At 34.6% G+C, this 17,928-nt stretch overlaps 1 protein-coding gene across 3 annotated transcripts in view; it reads left to right on the top strand.

Annotated features, from left to right (window-relative positions):
• Positions 1-17,928, top strand: part of USP34 (ubiquitin specific peptidase 34) — a 242,803-nt gene that overhangs the window by 191,668 nt on the left and 33,207 nt on the right. For all 3 annotated transcript variants that reach the window (XM_072741698.1, XM_072741697.1, XM_072741696.1), the window contains exons 50-62: positions 1,605-1,758; positions 3,106-3,184; positions 5,434-5,487; positions 5,594-5,689; positions 9,642-9,706; positions 9,801-9,876; positions 9,969-10,016; positions 10,140-10,205; positions 12,610-12,690; positions 14,596-14,681; positions 15,443-15,611; positions 15,716-15,790; positions 16,906-17,057. In XM_072741698.1, the coding sequence (XP_072597799.1) occupies positions 1,605-1,758; positions 3,106-3,184; positions 5,434-5,487; positions 5,594-5,689; positions 9,642-9,706; positions 9,801-9,876; positions 9,969-10,016; positions 10,140-10,205; positions 12,610-12,690; positions 14,596-14,681; positions 15,443-15,611; positions 15,716-15,790; positions 16,906-17,057 (1,201 nt within the window). The remainder of the gene's footprint in view (positions 1-1,604; positions 1,759-3,105; positions 3,185-5,433; positions 5,488-5,593; positions 5,690-9,641; positions 9,707-9,800; positions 9,877-9,968; positions 10,017-10,139; positions 10,206-12,609; positions 12,691-14,595; positions 14,682-15,442; positions 15,612-15,715; positions 15,791-16,905; positions 17,058-17,928) is intronic.

Genomic DNA, 17,928 nt, shown 5'->3' with positions numbered 1-17,928 from the left:
TATGTGTGCCTAGAAGATCACAGAGTAAGAAATGGAAATAGTTAAGCAAAAAAAGCAGAACAGGTCTAGCTCTTGCCTTTCCATTTTTTAGTTGGAGAAGTCCTGCTTTACATAATAGGGTTCTGACGATGTTTTATTTGTATAAAAAAATTCTCTTGATTAAAATTTTTAAGTTTTGAAGAAGCCACTATATTTTAAGATTTGGGAAAGAGAACTGCATATAATCTTTATACTCCATTGCCTAACACTTAATAAGCATCCAGTAAATGTTTCATTAATGTTTGATTAACAGTTTGAGAAGTATAAACAATGAGCATGGACTATTCTTTTAAGAGAAGAATGTACTCTTTCTTTGAAGAGAGGCGAGAAGATGGTGACTATAGCTAAAGAGGAATAGTTTAAGGGAGGTATTCTTACACTTAGAATTTAAGTATGTTTAGAAGTTGTAGCAAATGAGCCGGTAGAAGATGATAACTTTGAAAATATAGGCAAAGTTAAGAAGTAGGCATTGTTTATATACACCCTACTTTTTAGAACTCTTCTCAAACAATTTATAAAATTCCAGCAAGACTGTCCAGTTATTATACTTTCTGGTATTCTTCATGATGCTACCTTGTGTAGAAGTAGCAGAAGTTCATGCCAAGATGAAGGATTTTTTTAGGCCATAAGTTACACATTCAGAGTCAGATCCTAGCATATTTGAACTCAGTCACTACTCAGACGCTGTCAGCTGTTTCCTTCTCTCCTCAGTTGTCACTTTCCAGTTTAGAGTGCACTCTAGTTAACCTAATCAGCTTTCACTTAGTTCTTTCTGATTATGCTGTCCTTTGTATATGATGCTAGAAATATAGATCTAAGTCGTAAATCTTCAAACTTACAGATCATTCTGTAATTTTTCCTTAGTATCTTTTATATCTTTCAAATTTAAATATTTGGGGACAGGAAGGAGGTCTTTTATTTTGTTTCTGTCTCCTAATACAGAATATTTCTATTAACAAACAATTGCAAGCATGCTACCTGCATAGTGCTCCATTTTCTTAACCTGAGATTAAAGGGCATGAGTATCTTAACACGTTTCTGGATCTTGTATCTGCCTGCTCCTAATAAGATAAACTTGAATAAAAAGTTTTGTACTATTTCAATAAGAATAAGATTAAACAAAAAGAGCTTATTTTATATTTACTGCACATGGTTGTTTTTCCAAATGATTTGTTTAAATGCACTTAAAATTGTAGGTTATAGGGATCCCTGGGTGGCGCAGCGGTTTGGTGCCTGCCTTTGGCCCAGGGCGCGATCCTGGAGACCCGGGATCGAATCCCACATCGGGCTCCCGGTGCATGGAGCCTGCTTCTCCCTCTGCCTGTGTCTCTGCCTCTCTCTCTCTGTGTGTGTGACTGTCATAAATAAAAAAAAAAATAATAAAATAAAATAAATTGTAGGTTATAGGTGAGGAATGACTAGCAGATGGAGTTGTTTTGTACCTGTTATATAATGTACCTGTGCCTGTTTCTGTAAGAAAAAAATATGTTAAATAGTAAAGTGAGTCAAAGATGTTACTGTGCAGTTTTCAAAATTATTACCATTATTTTATGTATTTATTTCAGGTTTTAAGGAAGTCAGTGATCATTCAAAAGACACAGAAAGCTATGAGTATGATTTAATAGGAGTGACTGTTCACACAGGAACGGCAGATGGTGGGCACTATTATAGCTTCATCAGAGATATAGTCAATCCACATGCTTATAAAAACAACAAATGGTAAGTTTTAAGTATTTTGTTCTTGGGATTGAAAATATTTTTTTCCTGTTTTTAGAGTATAAATTTATTATTGTTTTTGCTTTAGATATGTTTTCTGATTTTATTTCTCTAAAAACTTTCTCAGGCAGCCTGGGTGGCTCAGCGGTTTAGCGCCGCCTTCAGCCCAGGGTGTGATCCTAGATCCTGGAGACCCAGGATCGAGTCCCATGTCGAGCTCCCTGCATGGAGCCTGCTTCTCTCTCTGCCTGTGTTCCCATGCGTCTCTCTCTCTTTCTCTCTCTCTCTCTCTCTCTCTCTCTCTCTCTGTCTTTCTCTCTGTCTCATGAATAAATAAATAAAATATCTTAAAAAAATAAAAATAAAATTAGAAAAGGAGGCAGTTTTTAAAGGATACGGACTTTCATTAGACAGTAGAAATCAGTTATTTTTACATTTCTTTTGAGTATTTGATGAATGTTTTCCTAAGAAAAACGAAACAAAGTTTTGCACTCAACTTTAGATTCATAAACAATATTGCACCTTCCAAATCTTTTCTTTGCTCACTCATTCAAGAGCTGCTTACTGAGTAACTCTAACCACTATAGGGTGGTTATGAGGTTCTTGTATATGACAATTTGAAGTTACCTGTGTGCTCCACTCTCTCCGCCTTACTTTTCCCTTTCCAACCTGAACATTCTTTTATCATCTTTTATCAAGATAATGTTTGTAAGTCATTGCATCAGTGCTTAATAGCTGTTTTTTAGTCTTCATATGTTGCTAGGTAGAGTATCACGTATAGAAGCTATGTATCTAAGGTAGGCATTGTTCTAAAAGTGTTAGGGATATTGCTTTGAATAAAACGTACATTGGTAAATGGATTTCCATTTCACAGAATAGTTGCATTGAACTCTTTAAGCCAACATGTCCATGGTGTCTTACCTTGTGTCCATTTGAATAAAATTCCATAAATCTGTTTTGAATCTATTTTAATCATAAATGTTGAGATGGTATCTTTATCTTTGGAAGTTCTTCCATCTCTTAATCTTTTCTGTCCAATAGCTGTACATGTTATGTTTATGCAAACTATTTCTTTGTTTTCATGAATTCTTCTGGTACTCCTAGTTTATAAATGGATTTATCAGATTTTAGGACAGTTACAATTAGTAAAATTATATTCCCAGTTTCTAATAGATTAGTGTTGTCAAAATAAGAACTTAGAGTTTATTTACCTCATTAAAAATAGTTTGCTCAAGTTTTATAATTTTGTCATTATGTAATATATTTTTATAATAAGCGTAATAGTATGTATATACTTGATCAGGTACTTAGTATGTATGTAGTTGATCGACACTATGTACTCTGTTTTAGGTATCTTTTTAATGATGCTGAGGTAAAACCTTTTGATTCTGCTCAGCTGGCCTCTGAATGTTTTGGTGGAGAGATGACAGTAAGTTTTATTCAGAAGTTATAAATGGTTTGTGACTTTCCAAGTGATGTGCAGTATCATAAAATCCAGTGGCAGAACTACATAACTTTCTTTTAATTGCTATGATTAAATCTAAATTTCTTCAGTTATTTATTAGATGTCTCATCTGTTTGGCATATATGCCAGACACTGGGAAATTCTTTTTAAATTATAATTTCTGCCTTCAACTAATTAAAAAGGTTAAAACTTAAAATTGAAAATAGTAGGATAGGAATTGAATGGCATTGTCATGCAACATGGTAAAAGTTGTCCACTTGAATGGGATTCAAGCAAAAAGAAGTTATTCTATTGAGTTGATATGAAAAATCTTTGTTGAAGAAATTGACTCGAGCTGAACTTCAAAGAATTACTCTTTCAGTGCTATTCTCCCCCCCCCCCCAAAATAATAGCATCAGTCTGGTTACAGACTATTGACAGGATATACAGAGACTATCTTACCTGTTATATAATTAGTCCTAAGACATGAAAAAGACAATTAGGTTTGAGTAGTAGTGTTATAATAATAACGTAACTGCACTTCATAGGCATTTTAGCCAAGACCAATGTTCTGAGAACAGTTTTAAAATACTGTTTTGGGGATCCCTGGGTGGTGCAGCGGTTTAGCGCCTGCCTTTGGCCCAGGGCGCGATCCTGGAGACCCGGGATCGAATCCCACATCGGGCTCCCGGTGCATGGAGCCTGCTTCTCCCTCTGCCTATGTCTCTGCCTCTCTCTCTCTCTCTCTCTCTCTCTCTCTCTCTCTGTGACTATCATAAATAAAAATTAAAAAAATAAAAAAATAAAAAATGCTGTTTTGATTCTCATAAGTCAAGCATTAATCATTTCCATTTCACAGGTAAGCCCAAGTAAAGTTATTTTTCATTTTAATAACCATGTCTATTGTGAAATCACTGTTCACATTGTGGATTTTAATAAAGACCTTCCTTATTGCTCTTGGGTGCTTTTATGTACTACTTTGAGTAGAAAAGAAGTAGGCAAATTGCTAACACTTCAAAAATGGGTAGAAGGAAGTAATGAATAAGTTGCTGATGTGCCATAATTAAAGTGATTGTATCTCTAGATATTATTCCTAGGATAGTTCCTCAAAAGGAAAAAAAAAAAAGTAAAAAAGGGCAGCCCGGATGGCTTAGCTTAGCGCCGCCTTCAGCCCAGAGCATGATCCTGGAGACCGGGATCAAGTCCCATGTTGGGCTCCCTGAATGGAGCCTGCTTCTCCCTCTGCCTGTGTCTCTGCCTCTCTCTCTCTCTCTCTCTCTCTCTCTCTCTCTCTCTCTGTTTCTCATGAATAAATAAATAAAATCTTTAAAAAAAAATAAAGAAACAAGTAAACTTTGCAAAGCTCTTCTCTTAAAAGTTAGTTCTTAAATTGCAAGAATATCTTATTATACTTTATATGTTTTATGGTAAAGTATCTTTTTTTTTTTTTTTTTATGGTAAAGTATCTTTAAAAATGTTTTGAATCTTTGTTTTTAGGTACAGTTGACCCTTAAACAATGTAGGAGTTAAAGGTGCCAGGCCCCTACACAGTTGAAAATATGAGTATAACTTTTGTCTATTGATCAGAAGTCTTATTGATAACATGAACACACACAATTATTTTGAACGCTCATACGTATCTTATATGTTACACTATATTGTATTATTACAATAAAACTAGAGGAAAAAATGTTACTAAGAAAATCATAAGGGAAAAAAAAAAAAGAAAATCATAAGGAGGGACGACTGGATGGTTCAGTCGGATGGGCATCTAACTCTTGATTTTGGCTCAGGTCATGACCTCAGGGTCGTGAGAGCAAGCACCACATAGGGCTCTGTTCATCTGGGAGTCTGCTTGAGATTCTCTCCCTCTTCTCCCTCTGCCTTTCCTCCTACTCACCTCTCTAAAATAAATAAATCTTTTAAAATCAAAAGGAAAATATATTTATAGTACTCTTTCATATTTATTGGGGGAAAAAATCTGTGGACCTGTGTTATTCAGGGGTCAAGGGTCAACTTGAAGTGGACCTGTGTTATTCAGGGGGTCAAGGGTCAACTTTACTCTTAGTCAAAAACTTCTGTTAAGGATTTTTAATGAATGTAATACTATTAAAAAATGTATAAAGTTACTATAAAGAATGAATTTAGCTGTTTATGGAATATTTCATATATAAATGTAACTGAGATAAATATATATTTTTTTAAAGAAGGAAAACTTTTATTTTTTTAAACAGACCAAGACCTATGATTCTGTTACAGATAAATTTATGGATTTCTCCTTTGAAAAGGTAATCCTTTGTTTCATTGTAATTTACATTTTTTTCTTTCTTCCATATTATCTAATTTTATAGTTTGTCAAAATGAAAATAATTTTTTTTTCTTTGCCTCTTAAAGACACACAGTGCATATATGCTGTTTTACAAACGCATGGAACCAGAGGAAGAAAATGGCAAAGAATTCAAATTTGATGTTTCGTCAGAGTTACTAGAGGTATAACTTTAGCAATTTAAAGGCATGTTAAGTATTAATACAAGTAATAGAACTGCAGGAATAGGCTATGGCAGTGTTAGGATTTGTAATCCCGGGTAGACCTTAATGTTATTTGCTAATAGTCTTGGTAATACAGACATAGGACAGGTGCATATAAATTGAGTGAAACATAATTATTAGTCGGCAGCCCGGGTGGCTCAGCGGTTTAGCACTGCCTTCGGCTCAGGGTGTGATCCTGGAGACCCGGGATCGAGTCCCACATCAGACTCCCTGCATGGAGCTTGCTTCTCCCTCTGCCTGTGTCTCTGCCTCGCTCTCTCTGTCTCTCTCATGAATAAATAAAATCTTTAAAAAAAGAAAAGAATTATTAGTAACATTAAAGAAAAACAAGCAAAATGGTTGATGGAATTGGAGCAAGCTTTATCAGTTAACTTGTATGTGTGGTAATGTTCTTGGATTTTTGCTTCATGTTACATAAAAATGTACCATGTATTTGAAACACATTTAGGGGATCCCTGGGTGGCGCAGCGGTTTAGCGCCTGCCTTTGGCCCAGGGCCCGATCCTGGAGACCCGGGATCGAATCCCACATCGGGCTCCCGGTGCATGGAGCCTGCTCCTCCCTCTGCCTGTGTCTCTGCCTCTCTCTCTCTGTGTGACTATCATAAATAAATAAAAATTTAAAAAAAAAAACGCATTTAAAATATGTATTAAATATTTTTTAAAAGTGTCTTTCTTGTCTGTAGTAATTAGGCTTTCTTTGTTTCATGATGTAATAAGTGATAACGTTACTTTAATGTCTTAAGAGCTACAAAATATATTCACAACTCACTGTGTGTTGTATCAGTGTTACGAACTCAACCAAAAGTACAAACTAGGTACACCTACAGGTATACCTGATAAACATTTACTCTTCCATCTAGACAATTCAGCTTTTACTATCTGATTGATTACTTGATATTTGCACTGTTGTGATGAAGTCTTAAAACCAAGTAGGCTTTGTTCCCCAGACATACTTTTAACTGGTATCTTGCCTCCTCAGAATGTGACTGATAAACAGCCAAGAATATGATCATCTTTTAAACCCCCTGCATTGGATTTACCAGCAAAATTAGGTGTTTCACTAGATTTCTTGTGAATGACCTAATCATGTTTAATGACAACCTAGCTCACTTGTGAAGTGAAATGAAATTTCATATAAAACTTTCATGAAAAAAGAAAACTTTAATGATGTATATTCTTTACATTAATGGTTCTGAGACTCCTCAAAATTTTTATATTCTTAAAAAATACTGAGAACCTTGAGTTTAATAAATTAGTTTTAATGCCATATCTATTTACCATATTAGAAATAAAACAAATTTTAAAATTTATGTTTATTTAAAAATAACGAAAATTAAGCCATGACATGCTAATATAAATACCATTTTATGAAAAAAAAAAAACTTTTTCAGAACAAAACCATTCCGTGAGGAAAGTGGTGCTGTTTTGTGTTTGTAAATCTTCTTAATATCTGATTTAATAGACAACAGTTGGAGTCTCATAATAGCTGTTTGCATTTGCTCTGTTGTGATCTCATTCATCATTTAGCCTCTGAAAAACTCCATTGTATGCTCAGGAGAGTATGCTAATATAAAAGGGCAAATAGCATCAGGATTTTATTTTAAAAATGGGTTTGAGCTTATATATACCCTAAAATGGCCACTGGTACCCTCATAGGTCTCTGAACCATTCTTTGAGAACCACTGATACATGTTTGTGACAAAAGGGAATCCCGGACTTTTGCTCTACTTTAACAAGAAAATCAAATTGAACACTATTTAGAATATTCTTGATTGAAGATCTAAACCAACCACTGTTTTTCCCTATCATCATTTTAGCTTACTAATGGAAAAAGAGTTTGCCTGCATATACCTTTTACTAAAAATATTAAAGTATGATAATACTGTTATTTACTATTAACATAGATTTTAGGTATAATCTGAAGTGTGGTCCTTTATATGTACAGTTAAAATATAGCTAGGAGCAGACTTTCCCAAATAATAAATAGGAAATTTAGAACCATAAACTTATTTTTAGGGAGTTTATTTATTTATATATGTATGCATTTATTTATTTAAATATTTATTTATTTGAGAGTTGAAGGGGAGGCAGAGGGAGAGGGAGAGAGAATCCCAAAGAGACTCCCTGCTAAGTGTGGAGCAGGGCTTCATCTCACGACCCCAGCATCATGATCTGAGCTGAAATCAGGAATCGGATATTTAGCCAACTGAGCCACTCATGCATCCTAGAACCATAAAATTTATTAAGCTAACATTATAAATTGTAATGACTTATGGATAAAACAAAATGCTCAGAAAGGGTAGTTGATTGGAATTGCAGGGGAAAGTGATTAGGACATAGTTCAGATTAAGCTTAAACTGAGACTTGAAAGTTAGTGAAGACTTAATCACATGAAAGGGTGCTCCAGGCAAAGAAACGATTATGTATCAATTCCCTTAGTAAAGACATAGATTATTGGCATGTTTTAGGAGCTAAAAAATGACCTCTGAGGCTGTGATGATAGTAAGTGCAATGAAATATGGTCCACGATGAAGTTAAATGGGTGTATAGGAAATACCTGTAGTGCAGTAATTTTCACACTTAAACACATCCACGTGGCTACACATATGTTGTATTGATAAAATGTTTAAAAAGGATAGTCAAAAAACAAGATGAATATTTCTGTAGGACAGAAATGGAACAGAAATAAAAGCATTGAGTCTGGTGGAAACCACAAAATTTACCAGGCTTAGGTACAAATTAGATAATGGTGGCCAAAAGTTCTTGAGAGGTAAAGGAGACGAAAATTGTGACATAGGATCTAGAGCTAAACTCCTGGATGGAAGTAAAAAGCTTGGAATGGGACTCCATTGCTATGAGAAAGCACTGATGGGTGAAGGCTGTCAAACTGTTTTTGAGGCCACAGGTTTCTAGAAAGCTGTGTGCATAGAAATGCAAGAAGACTAAGAACTCTGAAGCAGTCCATTCAGTGACTAGGTCTGTATCTGTGTGAAGCAGGAGCCCTAATACATGATTATAAGACCTGGTGCTGGGCTACAGCAGTAGGCTGGGAGGCCGGGAGTAGTTGAAAATATTTAGGAGGGATAAATAAAGGCAGTAATATCAATAATCAGAATATAAATTTGTTCCAGATAAAAATAATTTGGGTAGCCTGGGTGGCTCAGGGTTTTAGCACCGCCTTCAGCCCAGGGCGTGATCCTGGAGACCCAGGGTCAAGTCCCACATCGGGCTCCCTGCATGGAGCCTGCTTCTCCCTCTGCCTGTGTCTCTGCCTCTCTCTGTGTGTCTCTCATGAATAAATAAATAAAATCTTTAAAAAAAATAATTTTATGGAATTCTAATTTAGAGCATGTTTAAGATATTCAGAGAGCTAAAAGAACACAAAAACTAAGGTCAGCAGAGCAGTTATATAAGGCTCACATTAGAAATAATCTTTTTTCATAATTGTTACAGAAGATTAAAAAGGAAATAACATGATTTAGGTCTGCCAATCTGAATTGTTTTTATTTTGCCAGTTATTGAACATAACCTTTTTCATAACCTGTTTTCATCAAAGTGGAACACAACATAACTGTATTCATTTATATATTTGCTCTTCAGACAGATGGGATTTCAGACTCTTACTTTCAAAATCTTTATAATTGTATTTTTAAAGAACTGTGATTGTTTGAGGTAGCCAGATACATGATGATAAACTAGAGCAGGCTTAGTAACTATTTTCGTATTCCACATAGCTGGGAAAGAACCAGCATGAATTACAAGTGCCTGTATTTTTTGGTTTTTTGTTTCTTTTAGAGAAAATCTGGTTTTGTCTTTAAAAAAAAATACTTATAAAATGTTATAAGCAAATGCTTTCTGATATCTAATGTTAACCATTTTCTTTTTCTTCAGTGGATTTGGCATGATAACATGCAGTTTCTTCAAGACAAAAACATTTTTGAACATACATATTTTGGGTAAGTTTAGTAAATTTAGTAATAGATTTTTTTGTTACACATTTAAAACAAATTTATTCTGTAAGAATTGTAACTTATTATTTTTAAATTCTAGGTTTATGTGGCAGTTATGTAGTTGTATTCCCAGTACATTACCAGATCCCAAAGCTGTGTCCCTAATGACAGCAAAGGTAAGATATAAGCCTTAGATAGATTTTTCATAATTGACTACTTTAAGATAATTTTTAAATTTTTTTTTGCTAAATGGTATCTTTTCTTACAGTTAAGCACCTCCTTTGTCCTAGAAACATTTATACATTCAAAAGAAAAGGTATGTGTTTTGTTTTGTGAATTTCTGTCATTTACCAGGTGTCTTTTGGTTTTCTTTATCTTAAGCTCAGAAGTCCATGCCTTAAATGAATTTTTTTCTTTTTTTTTTTTTTTTTTTTTTTAGCCCACCATGCTTCAGTGGATTGAACTGTTGACCAAACAATTTAATAATAGTCAAGCAGCTTGTGAGGTGAGGTGAAATAATTAAACAAACAATGCATAGCTTAAGCTGCACTTTTTAATTTTCTTTTATTCTTAGATGCTACAGCAAAATCTATTATATATTTACATTATTATAAATCATAGGAATCCCAGTGTAAGTTGTTCCCTAAAATACTTAACAGCTGAGGTTATAATTTGTTTTGTCCATTACATTGATTTAAATAATTGGGCTATTTTGAGTAATGCTGCTGTGAACATTTATGTACAAATATTTGTGTGGACATACGTTTTCAGTTCTTTTGGTTATCTACCTAGGAGTAGAATTCCTGAGTCATAGAGTCATTCTAGGTTTAAATATAGAAAGTTCAAAATACTACCAGATATTTCTTAACTAATTGTGGGTATTATCAGAAAATACTTGAAAATAGTATCTTCCTTCCCTCCCCTAGATAAAAATGCATATATCCCAGTCTATCAGTTTATGTCCAGTTTTATCTTTTGTATTATGTTCTAATACATCCGTATAATAATATATCCCTAAGGATAATCTGCTCACACGTAATGATCACTTAACCCTCTTGCCACCTTAACATTGTTTTATCATTTTTTGATTAGCTCCCAAAGTGGTGGTATAAGCCTAGAATTTCTAGGAATGCAAATCTTAAAAATTTCCAGAGGTGGGGATAACATAGTGTGTAGTAGATGAAATTAATTGAAGAACTTTTTCTTGTATAGAAGGTTATCTGATTTTGCCTTCGAGCGATGAAATTGGAGAGTTCGATCATTGTAGATTTCAAACACAAATCCATAATTTTTTAAAACTTTGTAATATTTCAATAAAAAGCACAAAAGTAGGAAGATAACTCTCAGGTACCTATTGCCCAGTTTTCAACAAACAGTAACATTGTTTTGTTCTCATCTATTGCTATCTCCCATGCCTGTTTTCAGCTGAAGTGTCTAAAAGCAAGCCCAGATAGCATATCATACATCCATAAATACTGAGTATGTATCTCTAATGAGAACTTTAAAAAAATACATATAACCATGATTTCACTCACTCCTTGTAAAATTAGAAGTGATTCCTTTAACATCCAGTACTCATTTTGTGTTCACTTTTCTCTGTCTAAAAAATGTTTTTGTTTGTTTGTTTGGCTTCTTTGAATTAGTATTCAAACAAGGACCACATTTCACTATTGTCCGTAAATTAGCTTTCATCTAGAACAGTTACTTTTCTTCCCCCCTCTTTGCTACTTTGTCATTTGATCTGCAGAATTCTCCACATGCTTGCTTTGACTGATTGTATCCTCCTGGTGTTAGTTAACAAGTTCCTCTACTCCCCTCCCTCTTAGTGACTTTTTTTAAAGCTATTTGATCCAGAATGTTGATTAGGTCATAATTTGTTGTATTTTTTGTTTGTTTTTATTTATAAGTTGCCACTTCAGTTTTTTGGTTTTTGTTTTGTTTTGTTTTTACTAAAGATTGGCCTCCAGAACTCTCTCAAAGAGTTAAAATTCCCTACAGTCGTCAATCATTGTGTGTATACACATAGTAAAATTCAGTATAGGAGTTAAATATGTGATAAAGAGATATCTTGAAATCAATAAAAAATTGTTTTAACATGAAGGATGTTTTTTGGGGGCACGTGGATTCCTCAGTCGGTTAAGTCGGTTAATGCAGATATGACTCTTTCGATTTTGGCTCAAGTCATGATGTCAGGGTTGTGAGATCGAGCCCCATGTCTGTGCTGCACTGGTTTGGAGCCTGCTTAAGAATCCCTGTCTTGCCTCCTCCCACACTGTTCTCTCTCTTTCTCTCAAAAAATGGGGGGAGGTGTGTTTTTTGTTACGAAGAGAGCATAATTTCTTCTTAAAGAAAATCCTACTCAGATCATATATTGATAGGAACAAAAGGTTCTGCAGTGTGGTATCTTTGAGGACTAAGAGGAAAATAGTATTTCATTTTGTTATGTTAAGGACTGTAGGTTGCCATCATGCAGGGTTATACTGTGATTTAATGGCATTCGTGGAATTCTGTAATGAGATGACCCTGATAATGACTTTAGGTATTTTAGTATTAGACTTTTTTTTTTTTTAAGATTTATTTACTTTCTTAGAGCATGCCTAAGCAGGGGGGGAGGGACAGAAGGAGACAATCTCAAACAGACTCCCCACTGAGTATGGAGGCCTACTCAAGGCTCGATCCTATGACCCCAAGGTATGACCTGAGCTGAAAGCAAGAGTCAGATGCTTAGCCAACTGAGCCACCCAGGTCCCCCTAGAGTTTTAGACTTTCTAACAGTGGAAGAATCTGTTTTGGTAAGAACTTAATAATTGAAGCATTGACTAGAAGTAAAACCTTTGTGTGATTTTTTTTTTTTTTTAATCCAACAAGTATTGGTTGAAGGTTAATATCACACTATTTTTTTTTTACAGTGGTTTTTGGACCGTATGGCTGATGATGACTGGTGGCCAATGCAGATCCTAATTAAGTGCCCTAATCAAATTGTGAGACAGGTAAGAAAAAATTTATTTGAAAAAGAAATGGCTTTCAAGGTAATAATTCTAAATCTGCTTGTGAGTATATTTTAACCCAGCATTGAAAGTAGTTAGAAAAGATTGACCTCTTACCATAAAAGTCATTTTGCTATTGTTTCATAGCAAATCACTTTTTAGCAAACCAACTATCTTTCTAACCAAGTGATTAAAATCATTAACATTTCCTGGTTATAGGAAGGTAGGTATGTGCCTTTTCTCTCATTTCCTTCTATCTCTGCTTAATGAATTGTACTGATTCTTTTTCAGAATCTTAGATATTCTAACCATGGTAGGGTACTGTAATGACCTTGAAAGTTAAATGAACAGGATATGACATTTCTGTGAGAGATTCTGAACTCTCAAATGAATCAATTTGTTTTCCTTAAATCATTGGAAAAATCAGATGAGAAAAATGTAAATATTATTTTATATTCACTTATTATACAGAACAAAAATTTAATCTGAAAATGGTACTTTTCAGTTACTACTAAGATAAAAAACACACCATATAATTCATCAAGACCTTTCACAGTGTAAAATTTAGTGGTTGTTAGCATATCCCCAAACTGTGCGACCATTATCTAATTTTATAACACCCTAGAGAAATTCTGTACCTATTAACCATCACTGCCCTTTTTATACTGTCCCTTCTTTCCAGCCACTAATGGCAGCCACTAGTCTACTTTTTGTCTCTGTGGATTTGCCTATTTAATGATAAATGGAGTCACACAGTGTGTGTGATCTTTTGTGATCGGTCTCTTTGAGCAATGTTTTCATGGTTTATCCATGTCATGTATATGTGTTCTTTTCACTTTATTGCTAAATTATATTCCATTGAATGGACATACTAAATATTGTTTATTCATTCAGCAGTTGATGCATGTTTGGGATGTGTCCCTTTTAGGGCTATTTTTGAATAATGGTGCCGTGAATATTTATGTACAAATACTTGTGTGGACATAGGTTTTTCAGTTCTTTTGGTTATCTACCTAGGAGTTGAATTCCTGAGTCATAGAGTCATTCTAGGTTTAACATTTTAGGAACACTTAACTGTCTTTCATGATGTCTCCACAGTTTACATCCCTACCAGAAATCTGTGAGCATTCCTGTTTTTACTACATCTTATTTAGCATCTGTTACTGTCTTTTTGATTTTAGCTATCCTAATGAGTGTGAAGTAGTATGTAATTGTGGCTTTGGTTTGCATTTCCTTAATAATTAATGATAGTGAACATCTTTTAATTTGCTTACTGGCCATTTATTTGTAGATCTTATTTAGAGAACTCCCATCTCTTTTTATTTTTTAATTTTTATATATTTTTTAAGATTCTATTTATTCATTCATGAGAGACACACAGAGAGGCAGAGACACTGGCAGAGGGAGAACCAGGCTCCATGCAGGGAGCCCAATGTGGGACTTGATCCTGGGAGTCTAGGATCATGCCCTGAGCTGAAAGCAGGCACCAAACCACTGAGCCACCCAGGGATCCCCTCCCATCTCTTTTTAATCGATGTTTCTCTCAGATAAACCTAAATCATATTTCCTTCTCCTACTCATTGAATTCTGGCAAAAGATTGGGATGCCTAGATGGCTCAGCTGTTGAGCATGTGCCTTTGGTTCAGGGCATGATCCTGGAGGTCCGGGATCAAATCCCACATCAGGCTTCCTGCGTGGAGCCTGCTTTTCTCTCTGCCTGTGTCTTTGCCTCTCTTTCTCTGTGTCTCTCATGAATAAATAAATCTCTAAAAAAATTTAAAAAAAAAAAGAATTTTGGCAAAACATAATCTATGGGGGAAAATAGAAATGTGTGGCAGAGAATTTTGAAACATGTTAAGTTTTTAGTATCTTTGGTACCTGGTATAAGTTGGCTCTTTTCCTTTTTAGATGTTTCAGCGTTTGTGTATCCATGTGATTCAGAGACTCAGACCTGTGCATGCTCATCTTTATCTACAGCCAGGAATGGAAGATGGGTAAGAAGTACCTTTTTTGAGCATTTTAAGCTTTTTAATGACTGCCTACAGAGTATTTTAAATACCCACATGGAAATATTTAGGTTCAAGGCACCTGGGTGGCTTAGTTTGTTAATCATCTACTTTCAGCTCAGGTAATGATCTCAGAATCCTGGAATCGAGCTCCACATCAGGTTCCCTGCTCAGTGGAGAGTCTGCTTCTCCCTCTCCCTCTGCCCTTCCCCCAGTCTGCTTATGTTCATTCTCTCTTAAATAAAATCTCTTAAAAAAAGAAAAAAAATATTTAAGTTCTTCTATTTTAAAGTCTGTAATAATGTAAATCAAGAAGAAAAAACATTATTGTTTATTTTTAATTAAGTGCCTCAAAATGCTCTACAAATAACTTCATGACTTAGTCTTGTTGTTTGGATTGATTTAGATACCATAATTAGAATCCACCTACTTAAATTACTACAATTGGTTTTCATTATAAAAGGATGAAAGAAATTTAATTGTTTTTTTTTTCTATTTTTATTTATTTATTCATGAGAGAGAGCGAGGCAGAGACACAGGCAGAGGGAGAAACAGGCTCCACACAGGGAGCCTGATACGGGACTCAATCCCAGGTTTCCAGGATCAGGCCCTGGACTGAAGGTGGTGTTAAACCGCTGCTGAGCCACCCAGGCTGCCTGAAATTTAGGTTTTTAAGGATATTTCTCTTCCTAGAATATCTTTTCACAGAGTTAATACTGTTTCTAAGGTATATTAAATTGTGTTTTCAGGTCAGATGACATGGATGCCTCAGTAGAAGATATTGGTGGTCGTTCCTGTGTCACTCGATTTGTGAGAACTCTGTTACTAATTATGGAACATGGTGTAAAACCTCACAGTAAACATCTTACAGAGTATTTTGCCTTCCTTTATGAATTTGCCAAAATGGGTGAAGAAGAGGTAAGGCTATATCTTGTTTATCTCTGGGATTATATACCTATTTTCAATATTTAAAACTTAATTGTTTTTGTTTTATATTTTTAAATCAATGTTTTCATTTTTAGAGCCAGTTTTTGCTTTCCTTGCAAGCCATATCTACAATGGTACATTTTTACATGGGAACCAAAGGGCCTGAAAATGTAAGTATAACTGTCTCTCTCATATTGGGGATTTAGGGAGCCATGTTTTCAAGTTTGTATCATAGAAGATCATTAGATATAAGATCCCTTTAAAGTCCCTTCCAGTGCTGATAGTAGGTAATTTTAAGGGTCTTAGATTGGTTGATATTTTTAATGGATATAGCAGGAGAATAATCAAGTGATCAATTTCTTTAGCAAGGCCCTGGAGCATAAATTTAGGTAAAATGGCCACCACCCACTTTGATGTCATATCAGTAGCTTGCTGTTTCAGTGACCGTTTTTACTGGCCATATTTTTAAGTTCTTGCTATTGAGTTTGTCACAGTTTTCCTAAAATTTAAGTATCCTAGTCTATTTATAATACTAAAGCATGACATGAACTTTGTGTTGTCTTTAGTAACCACCTTGGCTTATGCTCTATTTATACTATCTTATTTAACCCTATCTCAACTCTGAGGTGTAAATACTATTGTTAGGTCCATTTTACAGATCAGGAACTTGAGGCATAAAGAGGTTAACTTGTTTCAGATTACAGTGAGTTGGTCTTTGATCTTTGGTCAGATTCCTGAGCTAAACTATTAACCATTATATTGTAATGCTTCTCAGAATGTGGACTTCTCCTGTCTAATTCCTGCATAAAAAGCTACCTGTTTAGACTGCTTTTCTTTTGCTTTGTTAAATCATAAAATCATTTCTGTCTCTTGAATTTGAAAGCAATAGAAGTCTTTGGAAGACTTGTTTGGATTATCTGAATACTGCAAATAAGGATACTTTGTGTAACTTGCATTTTTACTGAATAGAAAAACTGTCTTATAATGCTCCTATAAAATTTGATCCTGTTTTATCTTCTAAAGTACCTGCCTATAAGAAAAAAATATATTGAAAGATGTATACCTCTGTGAGGTGTAAATAGTCATAGTATTGAGAATCATGTTCTTTACAGTTCTGCTTGCTACATCTAAAATTGTCCTGAATGATGTTTAGTCAGAATTAGGCCTTTGATTGGTTGTTCTTCATGGTACGTACTCCTACCCTGAGTAGACTGTAAAACAGTCAAGTTATTCTTGCTTCAAGATAATTCAATTTTAATATATTCGTTTTAACATTTTATTCTAGCCTCAAGTTGAAGTGTTGTCCGAGGAAGAGGGGGAAGAAGAGGAGGAGGAAGAAGATATTCTTTCCCTGGCAGAAGAAAAATACAGGCCGGCTGCCCTGGAAAAAATGATAGCTTTAGTTGCTCTGTTGGTTGAACAGTCTCGCTCAGAAAGGTGAAATGTTTCAACATTCAAAATGGTTAAAGCATGTTTGATTTTACTCCTTTTACCTAATTGTTTTATCACTAATTTTGTTACATAATTCCTTTTCAATAATACCACTATTTATCAACTCTTGTGGCATAAGTATTTCAGTCCTTTGTATGAGATGACTTTGTACCTCTGAGTCATGTTAGAAATATACATTGAAGAAATATACAGTAAAATATTTAGCAAATTATATGTGCATTCATCCTTTAACCTGACAACGCTACTTAGAGAAATCTATTCCCCAAATACAGAAAGATGTGTGTGCATGGATATTTATTGAAGCGTTAAGTTTATAATAGAAAAAGACTAGAAATAACCAAAAAGAGAGGATTGCTTGAAAAAAAAGCAGGCATCCACTCAATATTCTATTGCTGAAAAGAAGAAATATGGAATATATCTGTACTACATGGAGAGATCTTAAGGGTCAATATTACCAAGCAAAAAAAGCAAGGTGGATAAAAGTATGTATGGTGCTTTTTGAGAAAGGGGTGGCTGTGGGGTTGCAGAGATTGAGAGCTTGTACACCCAATTTTCATTATTCCTTATTATGGATCTACTGTTTGCAATTTGTGTACTTGCAGGGATTTATTGCAATCCCAAAATCAGTACTCATGGCTCTTTTTACAGTCATGGGTGGACTGCAAATATCCATGTGCAGAGTGGCAGAAAATTTGAATTATGATACATACCTTCCCAGCCAATGTCAAACAGGGTGACACTATGACTTCTTGTTTCATTTCTCATATTGTAAACAAATGTCCTTTTCATGGTTTATGCCATGTTTTTCACATTTGTGCTTTTTGTTGGTGACTTCGTGTTTAAAACTGCCGCTAAG

The sequence above is a fragment of the Vulpes vulpes genome, chromosome 16 (assembly GCF_048418805.1).
Source record: "Vulpes vulpes isolate BD-2025 chromosome 16, VulVul3, whole genome shotgun sequence".
Classification (NCBI taxonomy): Eukaryota; Metazoa; Chordata; class Mammalia; order Carnivora; family Canidae; genus Vulpes; species Vulpes vulpes.
The sequence above is the reverse complement of the archived record's forward strand: the minus strand, read 5'-3'. Positions and strand labels throughout refer to the sequence as shown.